At 35.0% G+C, this 19796-nt stretch overlaps 1 protein-coding gene across 2 annotated transcripts; it reads left to right on the forward strand.

Moving 5' to 3' along the window:
- Positions 1 to 290: 290 nt before the first annotated feature.
- Positions 291 to 16497, forward strand: NEXN (nexilin (F actin binding protein)). Of its 2 annotated transcripts, XM_010293098.1 has the most exons (12): positions 291 to 317; positions 1508 to 1699; positions 1841 to 1922; positions 2009 to 2157; positions 3516 to 3557; positions 4722 to 4916; positions 4995 to 5168; positions 7577 to 7762; positions 12027 to 12224; positions 13595 to 13816; positions 14925 to 15110; positions 15556 to 16497. In XM_010293098.1, the coding sequence occupies exons 1-12, from the start codon at positions 291 to 293 to the stop codon at positions 15925 to 15927; spliced, it is 2025 nt and encodes a 674-aa protein (XP_010291400.1). In that variant the 3' UTR covers positions 15928 to 16497. The 2 variants fall into 2 exon arrangements, with proteins under 2 accessions (XP_010291400.1, XP_010291401.1); XM_010293099.1 differs by lacking the exon at positions 1508 to 1699.
- The last annotated feature ends 3299 nt before the right edge of the window (positions 16498 to 19796 follow it).

A 19796-nucleotide genomic window follows, 5' to 3' on the forward strand; every position in this document is an offset into this window, starting at 1 on the left:
AAACCCAACGTCTAGGACTATATAGAGGAGTTATGAGCATGACTAGTGAATCATAAGTGTGTTCTTTTAATTACTGCTGCATACTTAGAACCTATTGATGTCTTCAAAAGCCTCAAAGGACCAAATGAAATTGTGATACATCGATTTCAGCCTATGCAAACTTATTTACAGGAAGATGTTTAAAGCATCATTTAAAAGGAAAAGAAAGGAATATAACTACAACTGTTTCTTTCAGGTAGAAACTGAAAGCAATCTTAAACATACCAGGTGCAGAGCACAATACGGGAGCCATGAATGACATTGCACAGAAAACCGAGGTAGGTACCAATTTTAAAGTAATCAAAGTAATGTAGTAATTTACAACTGATGCTTGCAAAAAGAGTAATTACAAACAATTGTAAAAGACAATTATACTGGAAGTCTGCTGGTAATGCCGTTATTTTAAGACAATGGAAGGGCACTTGAAAGTAGCTTAAGGAAACAGTATCTGATGTGATGGAATCTGTGAAATACGGTCTCACCGCTATTAAAAAAACAAAACCATGAAGAAATAAGGCAAAATAAAGGTAGTAAAATATGAAGAAACTTTAAATGTTGTGGGGAAATTCAGGGCAACATTCACATCCAATTCTGAAATGTGAGTATTAGGCTACTTCAAATATTTCTTCTTCTATGTAGACTCCCTGAGCAACAGGAGAACAAAAACTAGTGGTTTAGGTGGAAAATATGAAACATGGAATGTTTTCAGCCAGTTTTCTCAGCATTACTGTATTGAGAACATTCTTGTAGTCATTACAGTAAAAAGAGAGAAAACTTCACACTAGCTCTGAAAAGTGGGAACTTCTCTTACTGTTTGGACCCCCACAGAGAAAGCAGTGGGAAAGAAGTGTCCATTAGCTGTATCAATATCACAGTCCTGCACGTCCAGTGATCTTGGCACTTTAGAACACAAAATCACTGGACTTCCGAGTTTCTCTAAATATTAAAAAAGTAAGCATATAATTTACTGGAATTTTAAAATGAACAAATAATACTATTTATTTAAAAACTACATATGGCTGTTGAAGCATTGCAGAAGAAAACATACATATTGTATTAAATGCCTATGTCTTTATATCTGTTCTAAGTGTTAGGGTAGAGAGGCTCTTTGGTGACTGCTTATGATTGAAACCAGCGATATAAATCTGTATCTAATTTTTAAAGCCATAGTAATTGAAAATGTATATTCACATAGTTCATATACTTAATTATATAGCTATTGATTACAATTACTTATAGTCTAAATTTAATACCATGCTAAATGTTGGCTATTTTAGTATTTATCACTATTTATGAACAAATACAATGATGCTTAATTGATGATGGCCAGTGGCACAATGTTCATAATCCCAAATGCACTTCTGTTTTATGTTCTTACATTCTTTCTAATCCAATCTATCAGAATATTTCTCTCCATCTGTTTCAACTTTCTTTTTCTTATCTTCATTTCTTCTATATCTTCACCAAGATTCTGCTTTCTTCATCTAAACCCGTCCAAAAATCCTATGTGCCCAAGCTTCACAAGGGTGATGTAAAGGATAAATTTGAAGCTATGCAGAAAGCAAGGGAAGAAAGAAATCAAAGGAGATCTAGAGATGAAAAACAAAGAAGAAAAGAACAATATGTTAGAGAGAGAGAATGGAACAGGAGAAAGCAGGAGGTTATTTTCTTTGCCAATATTTTGTGTTATTTTAATACTCAATATTATGTGTGAAAATAATTTCACATTATTTTCAGACAATAATACTGGAACTTTATTTAAAGTATAAAGACAGTTTACTTCCTGTGTTTCATCAACTAGATGAAAGAACTGCTTGGATCTGATGAAGATGATGACACAAAATCATCTAAAATAGAAAAAGGTTACGTTCCAAAGCTAATAGGTAAGAGGGGCCCAATTTTAAAGGCCACATAATTCTCTAGATAAGTGTTAGATGTAACTACTGAACTGTGTATTTCATATTCATAGGAACCGTTAAAGGCAAGTTTGCAGAAATGGAGAAGCAAAGGCAGGAAGAAGAAAGAAAAAGAATGGAAGAAGAAAGAAAGCGTAGAATTGAACAAGATATGATTGAGAAGAGAAAAATTCAAAGAGAATTAGCAAAAAAAGCACAGGAGGTATGTTCATCTGATCACATTAGTCAGGATATAATTCTAAACAACACAAGAAAAAAAGTCTTGTCCTGATCAGCATGATTTCATCTTAAGATTTCTGGTCATGGTGATTTACATGGGAGATGCTCAATGGGACAGAAGTGGGGAATAATGTTCAGAGAATCTTCATCTTCAATTTTTTACGGTAATAATTTTTTTAAGCACTGAACTTGAGTTACAGATGAAACCAGGCAGGCATAAATCTGATAGGAATGTGAATCAGCCACAAATTTTGGTGTCATATGCATACAAGAGTTTATAGAATTTACTAAACTAATTAAAAAATGTTATCTTTTACCAACGCTTACTTTAGACAATTTTTGCTTATACATTAGTGAATACTAATGTATCACATCTATTAGTGATAGATGAACTAAGACAAGCAAGAAGAAATAGGAAAACACCATCAGCAGGCAAAAAAGAGAAGATACTAGTGCAGTAAAAATCATAAATCATGGAGATTCAGATGTTTCACTTTGTGAATCTTCATTGCATGTATATGTGAACAGACTCCAACTTTTGTGGATGTCAATAAAGCAAATTTTGTCTTTTGTAGAATTTTGCTTTGGGCTATCATATTTGATTCCTTTTGTAAGTTTTCTTCAGTGCTTCAAATACTGCAGTGAGAATGAAGATCTAAATGAGAGACTAGAACCATAAGTGAATTTGTATTTAACCAAAAGATAGTAATACTTAATTTAGGTCTGTTTTCGTTGTAAGAAAAGAAAAACTTCTATAGGAGGAATCAGTTTTCAACAAGGACTTGGACAGTGTTTTCTACTAAGACTTTTAACAATGTTGAAACTGGACTTTTAACTGGAAACGTATCTAGCATATATTTAGTCTACTCTGGAAATCTGAAGTACATACTATGTAGAATTTTACGAAGTATGTTAGTTTTAGTAACATATAAAGACACCATATGAAGCAAATACAGAAATAGGCTTTTTGCAGGAGTTGAGGGGAAGACAATGTCACTTGAATCAGAAACAACCTATGAGCTTGCTTTAGCTTTTTTTCTTTTTACACAATTCTGGAATGCTTAAATGAAGAATGGATGTCTAAAGTACTCTTCTCAGTTCATCACTGAAGTGTTAAGAATGCTTGAGCATAGTTTCGGTATGATGTTTTATATCATGTTCCCTCTTTCTCAACAAGCTAACCTATCCGAAGTATTCCAACAAAGGTTGAATCATTACCATCTCTGTGAATTTAAGTGCTACGTATGTATCACTGATACAAAAAGAATTTCCAGTTCTATGTTTGCAAATATAAGGCAAAGAGCCAAAGTAATGTAATCATATTAAATTCTCATTTAATAGATTGATGACTTTAACAATACGGGAACTGAATCAGCAGCAGAGGTAATCGGATTTTTTTAAAGAAATGTTCACCTACATTTTTTTTCACTTTGTTTTATTATTGTAATTTGGGCTGGGAAAACTTAGAAAAGGGCACATGAATACCTAATTAAAATTCAACCAAGAAGCTAAAAGATTTCTAAAGTATATGGAACTATATGTCTGTACTTGAAGTGGATTTATTTAAGTTTGAAATAGAGTCTGCACTATGAATACTTTGTGGTTAGTTAAAAACATCTAAAATGTAAATATTCAAAGCCACCAGAATGATTTGAGGTATATGGGCAATAATACTCTACGTCCTCTTGCTTTGGAAAGTATCATCTTAAAGCTCTTTGCCTTAAACTTGAAATTAAAAGGGGATTCTGTCAATATACAGATGTTTGAACCTCTTACTCAGTTAAATTTTTTTTTTTTTTTAAATTGACTTATTTACCCATATGGGTTTGGATTTTAAGTCTTGCAAATAAATGTTTAATATTAAAACGCTAGGTCCAAAGGTCCTATTTGTCTTTCACTAACACAAGAATATTGCATTCCTACTACAGTTTTGGAAAGACAAAAAAACAAACAAAGAAAAATCCATTAATTTTAAGTTATCTGACAGTATCCCTGCTAATCATGGTATTTTGTGGAAAAAAAAAAAACCAAAACCAAACCAAAAACTGGGTAAAATGTATTTTGGCAAGTAATTTGTGAAAATAGTTTTGCAGCAACATCACCCTTCAGAAAAATTACTCTGCCTGACAAATTACATAGTGCGCTCTAGAACTACTAGCTTATTCCAACTGCTGTCTAATCCCTCACTTAGTAAATATAAGACTGGAAACTAAGTGTGACTACAATTGCTACATACTCAAAATTTCACCTGTTCTTCTCCAAACCATGAATATTTATAATTACAGTTAGTGAAAACATGTAAAGACATTAAGGAGTTTGCCAGCAGTGATGTTTAAAATATAATTCAGTCTTGATGCTCTTCAGATAGTACAAGAAAATTAGTGACTGCCACAGGCAGATGGGTTTATTCTTGCGGTAAATACTCAATACAAGTTAAGTCTTTTTGGAAGCTTTGGTGCACACAGGTAAAACCAGCAGTGTCATTAAGAAATGAGTCTATCTAGAAGTAAAGCTTTATGAAAATATAATAAATATCTTTTTGGACAGGAAGGGGATGATTCACTGCTAGTTACAGTTGTGCCTGTAAAACTCACCAAAACACCCGGGAAGATGAAAATAAACTTTGAGAACACAGGAGAGGAGAGAGCAGAACAAAGAGAGAGACAGGATGACGAGATGAAGCCAAAATATGAGGAACAAAACCAATTGCTTAAAGAAACCAAGTGCCTTTCATTTGTCATGGTAAACCCCTCATCTAAAAATACCTATGAAATAAGTATGTATTATTTAAGATATAACTATTCTGTTTTTCTTACATAGGGTGAAAATGAAGACAATGATACACAAGAGCCTCTGTCTCCCGGTAAGCTGAAAGTAACATTTGAACAACTTGAAAGACAAAGACAGGAAAATCAAAGGCGGCAAGCAGAGGAGGAAGCAAGACAGCGTTTAGAAGAGGAAAAACGCTCCTTTGAAGAAGCTAGACAGCAAATGGTAAATACATGTTTTGTTCATGTTGTTACAGAATTTTCACATAGGATATGCTTTTGCAGTCTTCCCTGTATCTTATTTTTCTTTTTTCTTATTCCTTAACTATATTTCAAGCTGTTAAGAGTCTGAAAATTAATTTTTTACAGACGTATTTTTGACCTTATCTCTAACTCAGTAACCACACTGGCAGAATGCTTTAGACATTCTTTTATTACAACCAGGAAATTTATGTGTTTTAAATTTGCCAGCAATCTTAACAGGTTTTGCATCTACACTTTGTGGTACCTTAAGCTATGAGTCCTCAAGAAGATAATTAGTTGTCTGTTTTGTTCTTAAACAGTGCTTCAGATGTTTCAGTAACCAGTTTTTGATGAAAACATTCTGTAGTAACAGAATGCTATTTTTTATTCTCATATTTATTTATAAATGATAGATAAGTGTATCAATTACCACTTTCCTTTTATAAAGAAACAGAAAAACAGACAGGTCAACTCTCTTGTATGTATTGACATAGACAATAATATACTAGAAATTACTAGAATAGGCCCAAAATTGTCAGAAATGTAGCTCACAATTCCTGTTTTATATTACTTGCAAAACTGCCTCCTTATGTGTTCTTTATCATAAGCCAGACTTATGTTATATTAACTATAAACAGACCTCACTGTAGTTTGTTCTTTGATCATACTAAGGGAATCGTACACTTGGTATTAACGTAAGATATACCACATAGTTTAGTTCTATATTTCCTCACAGTATTAATGTAAGATATACCACATAGTTTAGTTCTATATTTCCTCACCTGACCATACTCCATTTCCAAAAACATGTTTTAAGTTCTGTATTTGAATACCTTTCCCCTGTACAATCACGATCATTATGTCTTTGTTAATTCCCATACGAAGAAGATTAATGAGAAATGAGATTTTAACCTTCCATGAAATCTCTGAAAATATTACTTCCAGGAATTTGCTAACTTTAACTTAAACAGAGTATAATTATGTATGAACATTCTTGGACAAACAGCTCAAGATCACTATATTGACTATATTTCAAAACACTCGAGAAACTGATATTCTCCAGAAAAAACACCCAACAACACAGAACCTCCAGAAAGTTGAGACACTGATATTCCCAACTGGTCCAAATTGAGAGGGTTCTAGGTTTAGGCAGATACCAAATTGTAGTTTCCTCCTCCACCCCCACCTCCAATAAATCACTTAACGTGTAACACCAATAACCTTGACATTATGTCAATAATACACTTTTAACTTTTTTTATTTGGGGTTGAGCAGGTGATACTAAAGAAGGAGAAGAGGGAAGAAAATGAAGGCGAGAGAACTTAATGAAGTCAATAGCTATTCTAACTGAAGCTTTGTTCATGTCTCCCACCCTTATGTATCATGCATTTATTAACCAAGTAATACAAAGTAATTTACAAATTCTCTACTTGAAAATAAATTTTCTAACATGCAGTTCTATCTGGTATCAGTGGTTGTCAAAATTGGAAGTCAAAAGTTTTCTTAAAGGAAGAGTTCAGCAGTTAACTTACTTCAATTCTTTCCTTTTTCCCCCATCAATTCCAAATAAAAGACTTTTGTAATTCCCTTGACTGGCTACCCCACATACCAGTCCCAGGACTGCTGGCAGTCTACAGAAATCTGGATTATCAATACTCTGACAGTTCCCAGTCCACTTCCTCCATTAACAAATAAAGTACTCTGAGATGTCTTCTGGAGACGTTTCGTTCTTTTATTCTTGATTGCAGTTTGCAAACCACAGGCTTCTCTTAGCAGTTAAGTGTTCACTGGAGACAAGCAACAGTGAAGAGTGTCTCAATTCCCTTTCCTCAGCGATGATTAAATGTCTAAAAAGAAAAGAAACAAAAGTCTCAGTCTGGAGTAATAGAAAAATGTTAACTGATTTAGTTTTGCTATAAAACTCTATGGCATTTTTTAAACTGCTAAGTGCATTGGTGAAAACGACTTATATGCAAACGAAAAGACTTGATGGTATAAAGGTCTATGGAAGTGATGTAAAGAAAGTGAACAAGGAGTGATTTATAGTAAATGATCCAACCCTGAGACCATAAAATATGTACTTAATTGTTCAGCCTTTTCCTGATAAGACATTGTTCTTTGAATTATATGCTCAACAGATTTTTTGAAATTATAGAAGGCACTTATAGGTTACTGAAATGCATTTCTTTTCTCCCTCCCCTGGCTAAAACCAGGATTAAAATGTTTCTTATAGGAACCAAACTCTTGATATATTTTTTTTTCCCCAGGAGAAAAAAAAAACCACCATAAAAGATCAGAAAGGAGTTAATGGAGTATATATTTAGTATAAAGAGTATTTTTATGTTTAGATAAGTCTTTCCTATTTTTTCCCCCTCTCCTCCTTCTCTGAAGATAAATGAAGGTAGTGATGAAGGATCTGAAAACTCTGTTAAAGAATTCCGTCCTGGTAAACTCAGACTCAGTTTTGAGGAGATAGAAAGACAGAGGAGAGAAGAGGAAAAGAAGAAAGCAGAAGAAGATGCAAGACGACGCATAGAAGAGGAGAAAAGAGCATTTGCTGAAGCAAGGAAGAACATGGTATGGCTTTTTTTTTAGTATAGTATATGGTTTAATTTTTACCTAAGTCTCAAATGAACTGGAAAGCAGCTCTGGGAAAGAGTTACAAAAAGAGTTGTCTGTCCTTACCTCCAAAGACAGAAAATAGAAGCTAAAACCACTAGGGAAAAAAAAAAAAAGGAGTGCTACTGGACTTCTGCCTTTACAATTTTTATGAAAAACCAGCAGACAACTAAAGGAACGTAAAGTTTAAATACAGTTAGGAATGCATGCTTCAACTCCTTCATTAATTAGGTCGCCACCGTACTTATTAGAAGGTAGGGGGTTAAACTAATCAAGTTCGTTTGCCAAAAAGCATCACAGACCAATCCCTCCTCACAGCAAGCCTAGAAAGGATTTCAAATAATTTAGTCAAAACCAGATATCGTGTCCAACGGTATTATTATGCTAGATGCAACAAACTTGGAAAGCAAAACGTTTTCACAAGGAGGGTTTGGGCTTTTTTTGGAGGGGGGGAACAATTCCTTTTACTTCTCCAAGTTTATCTCCCTACCTTTACATGTAAAGGTCCATCAATCAGCTCTTACTAGCTCAAGCATAATCAATGGCATACTAGCAAAATGCTCGCTGCAAGTACAAATTTTATAGTCATCTGTGGCCTTTGAGGAAGGAAAAATTAAGAAGGCTGAACTCAGCTAATTGATGTTTTTCTTGTATTTCATTGCCTGTTCAGAGAAACAAAAAGTAACTTGTGGCATTTACCGTTAGGACAATTTGTAATATGGAACTTCCTTAGACAAAAACAGATTTCTGTGATATGCTATGGCTTCCAAAATTTGAGCTAAGATTACACTGAAGACAATTTTTCAGGGACCTAGGATTGACATGCTGACACTACCTGAAAGCAGAGAAAGATGCTTGACTTCAGAGGGTGGCAACAACATTATTTATAAAAAAATGAGTAGCATGAAGCTTTTCACTGTGTTCTTCATGTTTATTCCCACAACTTCAAGTTTCAGCAGGCTTTTGGGTATAAACCAGTTACTTACTGGTGGTTGTTGGGAAATACAGTATTAAATTACGCAAATATCAACTAAAGCAAAGTATTGTTTCCTTCAAAAGGAAGGGCAAGACATGCTATAAAGAACTGTGGGATAACCCACTCATCTGGCAGTGTCTTCCTACATTCCCCTCTGTGGTTTTTTGGGGAAAGACCAACTGCATGCCTAATAAAATTTTCTTCATCATTCAAAGAAATGCTTGTCAGACAAATTAAAACCTCGTATGAGGACTATTATTGCTAGCAGTGCTCCCTCTGCCTGAAAATTGGGCCAAAGCAAGACCTATATGCTGAAAGACTACCTAGAGAAACTACAATGTAAATTTACACTTGCTATTGTACTGGTAAGCAATTACGGAAAATAGCATCTGTCCTTACCTCCAAAGACAGAAAATAGAAGCTAAAACCACTAGGAAAAAAAAAAAAAAAAAGAGTGCTACTACTGGACTTCTGCCATTACAATTTTTATTAAAAACCAGCAGACAACTAAAGGAACGCAAAGAAAGTATGTGCTGTCTTCTGTTTTTCCCTGCTTCCTTGAGAATCTCTTTTTTTCTGCCTTAGTGTAGCAAGAACTGAAGCTCAAGTGTCCAGACAAGAAAAATCTCACTGATTAAACAGGGTTTAATCCATTAGATGCAGTGCAGAGTGTATGACTGCACTATAACCACAGACAATGAAGATATTCAGTAATTTAAAAAATTAACTGAAAATGTATTTTCAGCATATACTTATTTGGAAGTTTTCTGTTAATTAGCATCCTGAATATGAGCACCACATTTTCTATTTCTTATAACAGAAAATATAAGCCTGTGCTTCCCCCATTGTCCACAGCTACACAATGCAGCAGCAATGCAGATGTGCTTTTGAACATTTTAAGAACACATTAGTCATCTCTTTCAGGTGTAGTAAAGCCTCACACTCAGTTTTTATTTAAACATTTAAATCAAGTAGTTATTTTAGAACCTTTTTCACGTTTATTCATTTAAATTTAGTTTCGAAAGTATACACACACAGAAGTAGTAATATTGCTGCTGGAAAACACAACCACCACCTCCTTTTCACATTTACTTGTGCTACATTTATACTTCCACGCTTCCCACAATCAACATGATCACTTTCAGACTGAAGCATTCGCCTTTCATCCCTGTGAAGTCTCTACTAGAGATTGCATAAAAAAACCTGTCTTAGCACGAATTAAAAAAAAGTTCTACTTTCTATCACTCACTGTTTGCCCACTGAAAATTTGTTGACTGTGATGCAAACCATGGTTGTTACAGAACTTTCTCACTGCCATCTGTTCCCACTTTGCAGAAAAAAAAAAAGTATGGTCTCACTTCACAAAATACAGCTAAAATATTTACTGAACGAACCACAAGGGTTTTGTACATCACACAACTCAGCTGAATTTTTTCCTGTGCTTTTTAACCAGGAGTAAGTTGGTTTACAGTCTTTTCATAACTTAGTGACTCAGAAATAGAGAGCAGACAGCTGCTAGTGTTTGCTGATATGCACAGCTTTTTAAAGTCTATACATACATGCATTGGTAAATTTTGAATTAATGCTTCTCCTACTCACTTAGGTACCGTATCTTCTTGAAGCGATGAGCATATGAACTCATGCATCACAAGCAAGAGACTTTCACATTTCTTGGCTAATTTAGCTGTGGTTCACTTCTGAAAACTATGTGGCTATGCATTGTTTTCATTAAAGGAAATAGTTTACAGCTTTGTTTTTTTGAATCCACTTCTCCATAACACAATTTCAACAGATATGCTCATATTACGCAAAGCAAATGAAGAATGGAAGGAATGGTGGGGCTGGTCCAACTGTAAGCTTACTCAGGAGGGAAAATCTGAAGGAAATCTACAGTGAATATCAGTGTTCGAGCAGGACTGGGCCAAAAAACTACTGAAAGAGCTGTGACAAATAAAAAGGATATGGGCAAAGTAGGTCAAGACAGTGGTACGAACTAGGACGGCACAAACAGCAGTGAAAGGCATAAGTTACAATGGCAGTAAGTAGCAACAAAGAGAAAAAAGAGTGCCTCTTTTTAAAAAATAGGTTTATTTTCTGTTTTGTTATAAAGCTAGTCGAAACAGTTTCTCACATGAAAGTTTTGCTCCTTGAATTCTTTCTAGCATTTGACTGATTACTACTGTTGGGAGTGCCTACGATTTAAGGCACGTTGGGCTCCTCAATGTTTGCCACAAGGCTTTTCATCATGTGCTGATTAAATAGTGCCAAAAGCCACATCACCACACAGTTCTAGACCAGTATCTGACCTCATCGCACAGGTATCTACAGAACGTTCCTGTTGAGACAATCCCTGTTAATAAGTTTACATAGCTACATGCACAAACATACATTTAGGTAGGTTTTATCAAGAAGTTATCTTAAAAATCTTCCTGCGTAACTCATGCTAACTGGCCATTTTTGTAGCATAGCTTCATATTTTAGTAATGCTTTGCTTCAACAAATTCAGCTTGATAAAATACTTGTTCTTACACTTCCTGCTTTTGGAAGTAATGAAAATTGCCTTTCCGAGGCCTTACCATCTTCTTATGAATTAGTCTATAAATAAGCAAACTGCTCATGAACGACCATCGAAGCCCAACCCTACTCTGAAGCCTGAGAAAAGGACAGGGAAAGAAGGGGAACCCTTGCTGTGGGGCTGTACAAAGCAATGAACCGGCAACGTAACTCTCAGGATAATCAATTTGTGCACAGGAGGAGGTTTTTTGTAGAAAATTCTGTTCAGTTATCCTCACTGGGAATACTAACATTGCTTAAGAATGGGAATAGATTTCAGCTGGCTTAGTAAAAGATTACAGAGTTATGTACTTCAGCATTAAGAGCAATGACATTTAAACACAAACACTTTGTGTACTGATAGTTTATGAAGTAAACAGGAATTGTTTCATGTCCCAAAGCTGCACTTGGAAGACACCCTCTCCATCATCTCCCAAAAAAAGACCGCATTTTAATAAACACCTTCATCTTCATTATACAAGTTTAGCATCATAATAATAAAGAGCTAAAGTCAAACAGAAAACCCTCAAACACACTCTCGCCCAGAACATTAGAGGAATGCCCACGTTGTTGTATTGCATCTTACTGCGCTGCGGCAGGCGTGGCAAAATACTTGGTTATCTTTATGTACTAGAAGTGTCTGAGCACTTTGATTTCATCACAGGTATCATTAATGCTCTGCATTTCCAGCAGGTGCTGGATGATGAATCACCAGAAATGTTTAAAACAATTTCTCAAGAATCTCTCATACCTGGTAAACTGGAAATTAATTTTGAGGAGCTGCTGAGACAAAAAATGGAAGAAGAAAAGAGACGCACGGAAGAAGAGCGTAGGCAAAAGTTGGAAATGGAAAAGCAAGAATTTCAACAGTTGAGACAAGAAATGGGAGAGGTTTGTATATCAAAGGATATGTTAAGCATGCTCTGAATAAAAATATAATAGATAATTTCAGTTAATTACTAAAATCTCAGTTTAAGACTGTAACTGAAAATTCCTTTAAAAGGAATTTTAAATCAATACTTTTAATATGATGTGAAAAGAATAAAGAAGCACGTTTTTAGAACATAACATTGTATATAAGAAGATACATATTTTTATCACTAATGTACCAGGAAAATGCTTTTATCCCCTTCCAACCTTTTAAGTAAAAACACAATTTCAAATTTGTAATTTTTAGTCACTTCTGAAAATTCTACAGTGTTACTAAAATGATTATGTAATATCTACAATATTGGGAGCTCAGAAACATCTAGTTCCCAAATTAATATACAAAAATGAAAGTAGGAAAGAGCAGAATTCTTGCTTTTCCTCAAGGGAATGCTGTGTTACTAATTAGGAAAGAATTACAGTGGCCTCAACTTATTCTAATCAGTGTATCAAGGGTTGGAAGACTGTAACAGTTGATTTTAAAAATCCTACCCAAAATTTGCTTTGCATACCAAATGTCTAAAACATCACATCCATGAACTTTACACTTCAATTTGATTTGGTTGTGGGTGGCAATCCTTTACTATTCCCTTTAGAATGCCAGAGGACAAAGTTTGTTTATTTATTTATTTAGTTGCGCAAGGCTGGTGTGAGTAATAACAGCTCTAGCTTGCGAACTTTTCAAGTAAATTTTGTATGACATCCCAGGGAATACGGGAGAGACAGCGACATCCAACTAAAATGCACATACAGCTTTCCTGTCAGTCAGAAGTCATAATAGGAGGGAATATAGTATCAACAATTACTGCTTCAGACGTAGTTTGACGACAGGATCCAGAACTGCTGTTTCTTTTCCAGCCATGACATCCTGAAATCTCATTTGCTTTATACTGAATTAAAAAAAAATGACAGTAATTTTCTGTTTACAAAGTAGCTGATTTTTAGGAAACTCTTTCACATCATATTGCCAGTAAGTCAGAGGTAAATTACAGATTTAAATTACAGATTTTTCTGGGATAAGTAAGTTTTTTTGTATTGCTAGGTGTCTGGTTTCCCTGAGTCTGTGAAGGGTGGTTTGTTGACAGCAATTCTTGAACAAAGGGTACACTCAAACAAGAGATTTTAAAATCTGTATCTAGTTTAGATGTGATACAAACACAGTAATCCTGAGAATAGTGAGCTAAAAAAGAAATTAGAGGGAAAAGGTCTCTGGGCTGATTTCAAATAACTAAGAGAGCTGTTCAAGTGTATTAAGTTACATCTGTCTGAGAAGAACAGGTAGTAAAAATAACTGGGGCATTTTCTATCTCACATGTTCTGTAATTTATGAACAGCTGGAAGAAGAGCCTGAAACTTTTGAGCTAAGCAAAGAATATGAAGAATTAATAAAGCTAAAAAGAAGTGGTTCTATTCAGGCAAAGAACTTAAAAAGCAAGTTTGAAAAAATAGGACAACTGTCTCAAGAAGAAATACAGAAAAAGATTGAAGAAGAGCGAGCTAAGAGAAGAGCAATGGATGAAGAAATAAGAGAAAGGGAAGCTGAAAAATTTCAAGAGGTAGGTTGCATTCTGTGTATATTAATGATACACTTAACTAGCACACTAACAGTCCAGGAGTGGAAAATGCTCCTGCTTTCACCAAAGCTTGCTGCATTTCAAAAATTATTTTCTCCCTTCTTTCCTGTTCCCTCCTTTGGATGCATAAGGAAGTCTTGCCTCAGCATCCCTAAAGGAAACAGCACCAGTTTAGTATTAGTCATCTGGTCAAGCAGAGATCCATTTTTCTGCTCAAAGCCCTCAGTTCAGGATCTTAACAACCTGAACCCTGCCAGCCTGAGGGTCTGAAACATTCATATTTGAGAATTAATCACCACATGAATTGCTTCTCCTTCTGAACTTTAATTCATTCTCCACTGCATGAATTACACCACCCCACCCCCAATAATACCATTTGAAGATCAAGTCTTATCATCTTTACTCATGTCTCAGGGTTGAGCAGAGAAGGATACCTGCTTATCTATGCTTCAGACTGGAACCTCTCACATTTTTTCAGAGGGGGAAAACTGAGAAATGACACTATCAGTCTAACCAATAAATCCACACTATGCTCTGTGACCCAAAACACTGATATGACTTTTCAGAACATGACCAGGTGGGCAGTGCAGGAAACTTCACAGCAGTATGCCTGGCCTGAGCTCCTTCTGAGGTTCCCGCCCACAGCAGCCAGTCACTTCAGTATCAGCTCAAACCCCATCTTTTAGTTTTGAGCTTCTACCTTCATGACCAACTCTGTAATTATGTTTCTATAAAGTAAATCTGTGTTAGTGTTGAAGCTACCATAACAGCTTGGCATAAAAGTCAAGTCACTAAGGATTTACCATTGCCACAAGACAGTATTCAACTTCTATATGAAAAAAAAAAAATATTTAGGAGTATTTTACTACCAAACGTTTTTGCAAGTATTTTGCCCGATCCCTGGGATAAACTGTTACTAAGACTTGATCTTAAACCCAACATTAAACAAACCTCAAAGCAAAACAGGACTCTGGGTGGCTTTGCTCAGTTAAGAAGCACAGCTCTACAAAACTAATTTTATCATCGTACACATTTAAAAGGTAATAAATGAGCTAAGTCCTATTTTTTTTAATCCCCCCACACCGCCAAGGATGACGAGGTAGATGTGAGACCAGCCAAGAAATCTGAGGCTCCATTTACTCATAAAGTAAACATGAAGGCCCGTTTTGAGCAAATGGCAAGAGCCAGGGAAGAAGAGGAGCAGAGGAGAATTGAGGAACAGAAATTACTACGCATGCAGTTCGAACAAAAAGAAATTGATGCAGCGTTACAGAAGGTATAAATTACCAAGTACCTTTTCTTCAGCCGTAAGTGTCGTTTAACTTGGCTTCTGATTACCACTGACAGGAGCACTGCCAGAGGTACGAAAGGAACCTACTTGTTTTAACAGCTGCTGTGAATTGCTGCAATAATGTAAAATTGCTTTTGCTGTTTTCACATATTCTTGAAGAGTAGGAGAGCGCTACTGCAAAGAAAGTTCATCACATCCTTTCAATAGTCTGAACATGGAATCTACATTCATGCCTGTATTTTACCCCAAGATTCCAGCCTCATTAAAACCCATTTTACTGCCAATTCCATAACCAGATTCAGTGCATTATGTTACCTAGTATGGGTAGGTGTAGCATTTCCCCTTCTCAGAACACGGTAACTTTTCGGTCATCAAGTACATACTGCTATTGCCACTTTACATGTTCTAAACCTGACTTATTTTAAAACAGAAAAGGGAAGAGGAAGAAGAGGAGGAGGGAAGCATTATTAATGGTTCTACTTGTGAAGACGAGGAGGATCAAGCTCGATCTGGAGCTCCCTGGTTCAAGAAGTCACTGAAAAACACATCAGTTGTCGATGGCGAACCAGTGAGATTTACAGTTAAAATTACTGGAGAACCAAAACCTGAAGTTACATGGTGGTTTGAGGGGGAAATGTTGCAGGACTCTGAGGACTATCAGTATATTGAAAGAGGAGAAACCTATTGCCTTTATTTGCCAGAAACCTTCCCAGAAGACGAAGGGGAATATATGTGTAAAGCAGTCAACAACAGAGGCACATCTGCTAGCACCTGTATTCTCACCATTGAAAGTAAGAGCTAGCATTTTAATTTGCTTAATTCTCAAATATTCTTCTTGCCTCTTTCCTACTATGAAAATCTAATTATCTGTTCCTCTTAACCTCTTTTCTTTTCTAGCTGATGACTACTAATGCTCTACTTTAGCTGGAGTCTTCTTCCCCTCAAAACTTTCTTATTGCATCATCTTTCTCTGATGGGGCCAACTAAAGAAAGCAAGGATATGCATTGATTTGTCATTCCCACATCAGATAAGAATAACCTTCAAATTGTGAGTGTCCAGGTTCCTTGCTCAATACAAAAGTTAGTATTAAAGGCTAAAAACAAGGAATCAATGTATGAAAGATCAACTGAAGGAAAAAACTGAATTATGTTAGTGCTCCCACATTTGAAGACGAACTGTTGTGTAATAGTACAAAGCTAAAGACACAACCTGGAAACTTGTGTAGTAGTGTAAATCTCTAGGTATATTTTGCATGAACACTGAATATTTAATCTGTTTTACTTTATCCCAGAGGCGTAACTGGCAAAAGGAAATACTTATTGACAATTTTCAAACACATCAGTGTACTATTTTTAAAGAATAAAAGATTACGTAACTGCTCACTTTTGTTCGTTTGTTTCAAAGAGCGTTAGTTCTTTTGTTTTAAAATGGCCTTGCGTTTAAATTGTTATGCTCTTATCAATTTACGCAGTTGATAATCCAAAGTAAAAACAACCTCAATAAGGCTTGTAGTAGTCCTTATAGTACCAACATGTGCTTGTAAAACTTTTAGCATTCTCATTGCTTGAATGAAACGGGAACAGTTGGTGACTAAGTATGAGCCTACCACAACTAACTTGAGAGGAAGCAAGCTTTAAGGAAAATATTTTCAGAAAGTGCCTAACTTCTCAATCTTTGTTCTCTCTTAATGCAATAGATTTACTGCTGTATCTCTAAACATTGTCTTCCTAAGGCTACTGTACTATTTTTCTCTAAGACCTCTTGGTATCAACACTAATGTCATTGTGCTAACACCACCTGAATTGTTCAGCTTAGCTTAAGCTTCTGTAGGAGTAATTTTACAAACAATAGCCACATTTTAAGTACAGAACATGTGTATAGGCCTTAACATAAAGGCAAGGTAAGCTGCAGTAAATTAGATTTATGTAGTCATTTTAAAAATAAATTTACCTGTGGCTGAATCTGCTGACTGCTCTTTGTACAGTTATGTATTGGAAGCCACTCTTTTGCCTCAATAAAATAGTTACAAATTCAGAAACATCTTGGAAAAAATGGTAATAAGTTGCATGATGTTTTGAATGAATGTTTATCCTAATAGCCATATAAATATATTTTACTTCATTTTATGTGGGTGATGTTCATTCACAGAACTACTAGTTGCTGCAATATCTTTCACCTGAAGCTGTTATTTCAAATCAACGAAGGCAGAAATAGGAGCATAAAAAAAAAGACAAAAACATTGCTATTATTATCCATCAGTTTACATTTATTGAGAAAAACCATACAAAACCATTATACAGTTAACGTGTACCCATATTACATACAATGTCAATGCAAGCTCAAAACCACATTTTTGTAAAGCATTCAATTTACCTCAAGTCCAAGCTGCATCTCCCTAAGACACTGTTCCCATCACAGTTGCCTTTTAAAGCCAATCTTCTTTTTACACACGGGTAGTTTCTGCAGAGAACACTTTTCTCAGGACGAAAAGGCATTTCACATGCACGCAAGATAAATATTTGTGCATACATAAGAGTTTTATAAGCTATTACTAGGGAAGAGGGAATCCTGTCAACTGTATGCTTTCTGAAAAGCCCAGTCCTCCCTTCCTCCCCACACTTCCAGAAAAAGGCAAAATAAAAAGCTTTTAACATGCAATGGAAAACTTAAAAATTACTTTGGAAGAGAACAAGAGAGAAACAGTTTCTACCATCCAATAAAATACCACTAGTAAAATGATGAAATACTTCAAGATAGGCAAGATAGTGCAAGTGAACAGCGATCCTGTCTGCCTGGACAACTTAAATAGACAACTTATGATCAAGCTAGACTGAAGATCATCCGCCTGACATTTTATTTCATGTCCTATTAAAGCACAGGCTGCAGAAAGTGATACTAAAATGCTTTTCCTACTTTGAACATTATGCTTCCTTTTTAAACTTTTTGTACTCTTCACGTTCTACTTAATTTGTGGGACTCTAAGGGTGGGGGAAAAAAAGCAGGAAACATTTAAAGACACCTTTTTGGACAAGTTCATTACATTTCTAAGGAAGTCCAGTTATCTTTTTGGATCAGGATAAACTGCAATAATCTATTTTCTATTCTCACAAGAACTAGGAGTTTGGAGACAGAGTTGAACAATAAACACTATGCTGTGAGAAAGCTGGAAGTCAGTACAACTCAAATCATACACACAAGAACATTCTCGTCTTCCACACACTAGCAACATTCCAATAGACTGGCTTTTTCTTCTCTATCCCCTCCCACTGGCTGAATTTACAATTGAGACTGTTCAAGTTATTTTAGGAACAACAGCTGAAGAAAAAAGTATCATGTAAAAGGAAGTGAACAAATGACTCACCCCAACACTAAATTCACAGTATCAAAATCCAAATGGTACACACCTAACCTTTTCTCACATCAAAAATGAAGTTACATATTAAACTACAGATGAAATATTAAGTGGCTTGAGAAACTGAAGCACAACTATTAATTTAGTTCAAAAATTCCATATAGCTAAGCTTGGCTGTTTAGAAGAATATAAATTAAAATAGATGGTTTATATTATTAAATCACAGTTTAAAAAACTTAACAGATTATGGAACATTTATGGTCAAACAAATAATACTTAAAGAATGAAAAGTGATCAAAACAAAAATTATACCCTACACCATTATGTATGGGATACATTTCAAATCTGTTATGTTTTTGCCAATTTTACCTTCTACATGGAGCCCTTCTATGGTCCATGCTCATCGGCTCACCAATGGCATACACTCAAAGGATTCCTCTTTACTGGTAGTAACTATCTCAGGACCTGATTCTATGAGCTATGATTTGGTGCTTGCAGCATCTTCAGCACTGTGTGTGAAAATGAAGGCAGTAATTTTGAATATTTTTCTTTGATGTACAGATAAGCAGGACTTTTGAAAGAGGAGCAGCACATTTTAGAAACAAAATAATCAACAAAAAACCAAGTAGATGCTGCTTTACTTTACGCTAAAAAAAAAAAAAACCAACCCAAAAACAAAAAACAGAAACAAAAACCTGTACCAGACCATCTGTAAGACATACAAACATTTTAAACTATCAAAAATATACAGCAATTCAGTTAAAGTATCAAGAAACAGATACACTGACTGCTATATAAAATATTACTTGCTGTACTGTTAACATTTAATTGGTGCACATGCTTTTTCAGTTAAAACATACTAATCTCTGAAACTCTAGAATCTGTTTTCCTACCATGTCAAGTATGAATAAGCAAACTATCTAAAAATTCCACTAACACACTGTAACTGTAAGATAAGTTACCAAGTTCAGTGATAACAACAAGTTGTATTCTTTATATTTAGGTCTTATGAGTTTGAGTGGGAATAGTGCCCTATTATAAAAAAACATTTGTGAAGGCTGTTGACATTTCTAACCAAAGTAGTTACTGCATATTTTTAAAGGTTTTGATTCTTTAATTGCAACAATTAGCTATTTGAGGAAAAATAACAAAAATTACTTATTCTGATCAAGTTTAATTACTGCAATCTACTAATCTTTTCTAAAAAAACAAAAACAAAAACAAAAAACCGAAACAAAAAGCATATTTACCTAGAAATATAAACAGTTGTTTAAAAACTTAAAAGACTTTCCACTGAAATGGAACCGTGAGTAACAAT

This window comes from Phaethon lepturus, unplaced genomic scaffold (assembly GCF_000687285.1).
Source record: "Phaethon lepturus isolate BGI_N335 unplaced genomic scaffold, ASM68728v1 scaffold20728, whole genome shotgun sequence".
Taxonomy (NCBI): domain Eukaryota; kingdom Metazoa; phylum Chordata; class Aves; order Phaethontiformes; family Phaethontidae; genus Phaethon; species Phaethon lepturus.

Excerpts from the sequence above, each read along its gene's own strand:
- NEXN (XM_010293098.1), top strand. The coding sequence starts at position 291 with ATGAATGACATTGCACAGAAAACCGAG. Across the intron at positions 13,817-14,924 it reads AAGCTGAAAAATTTCAAGAG|GATGACGAGGTAGATGTGAG; the intron begins GTAGGTTGCATT and ends CACACCGCCAAG. Across the intron at positions 15,111-15,555 it reads TTGATGCAGCGTTACAGAAG|AAAAGGGAAGAGGAAGAAGA; the intron begins GTATAAATTACC and ends ATTTTAAAACAG.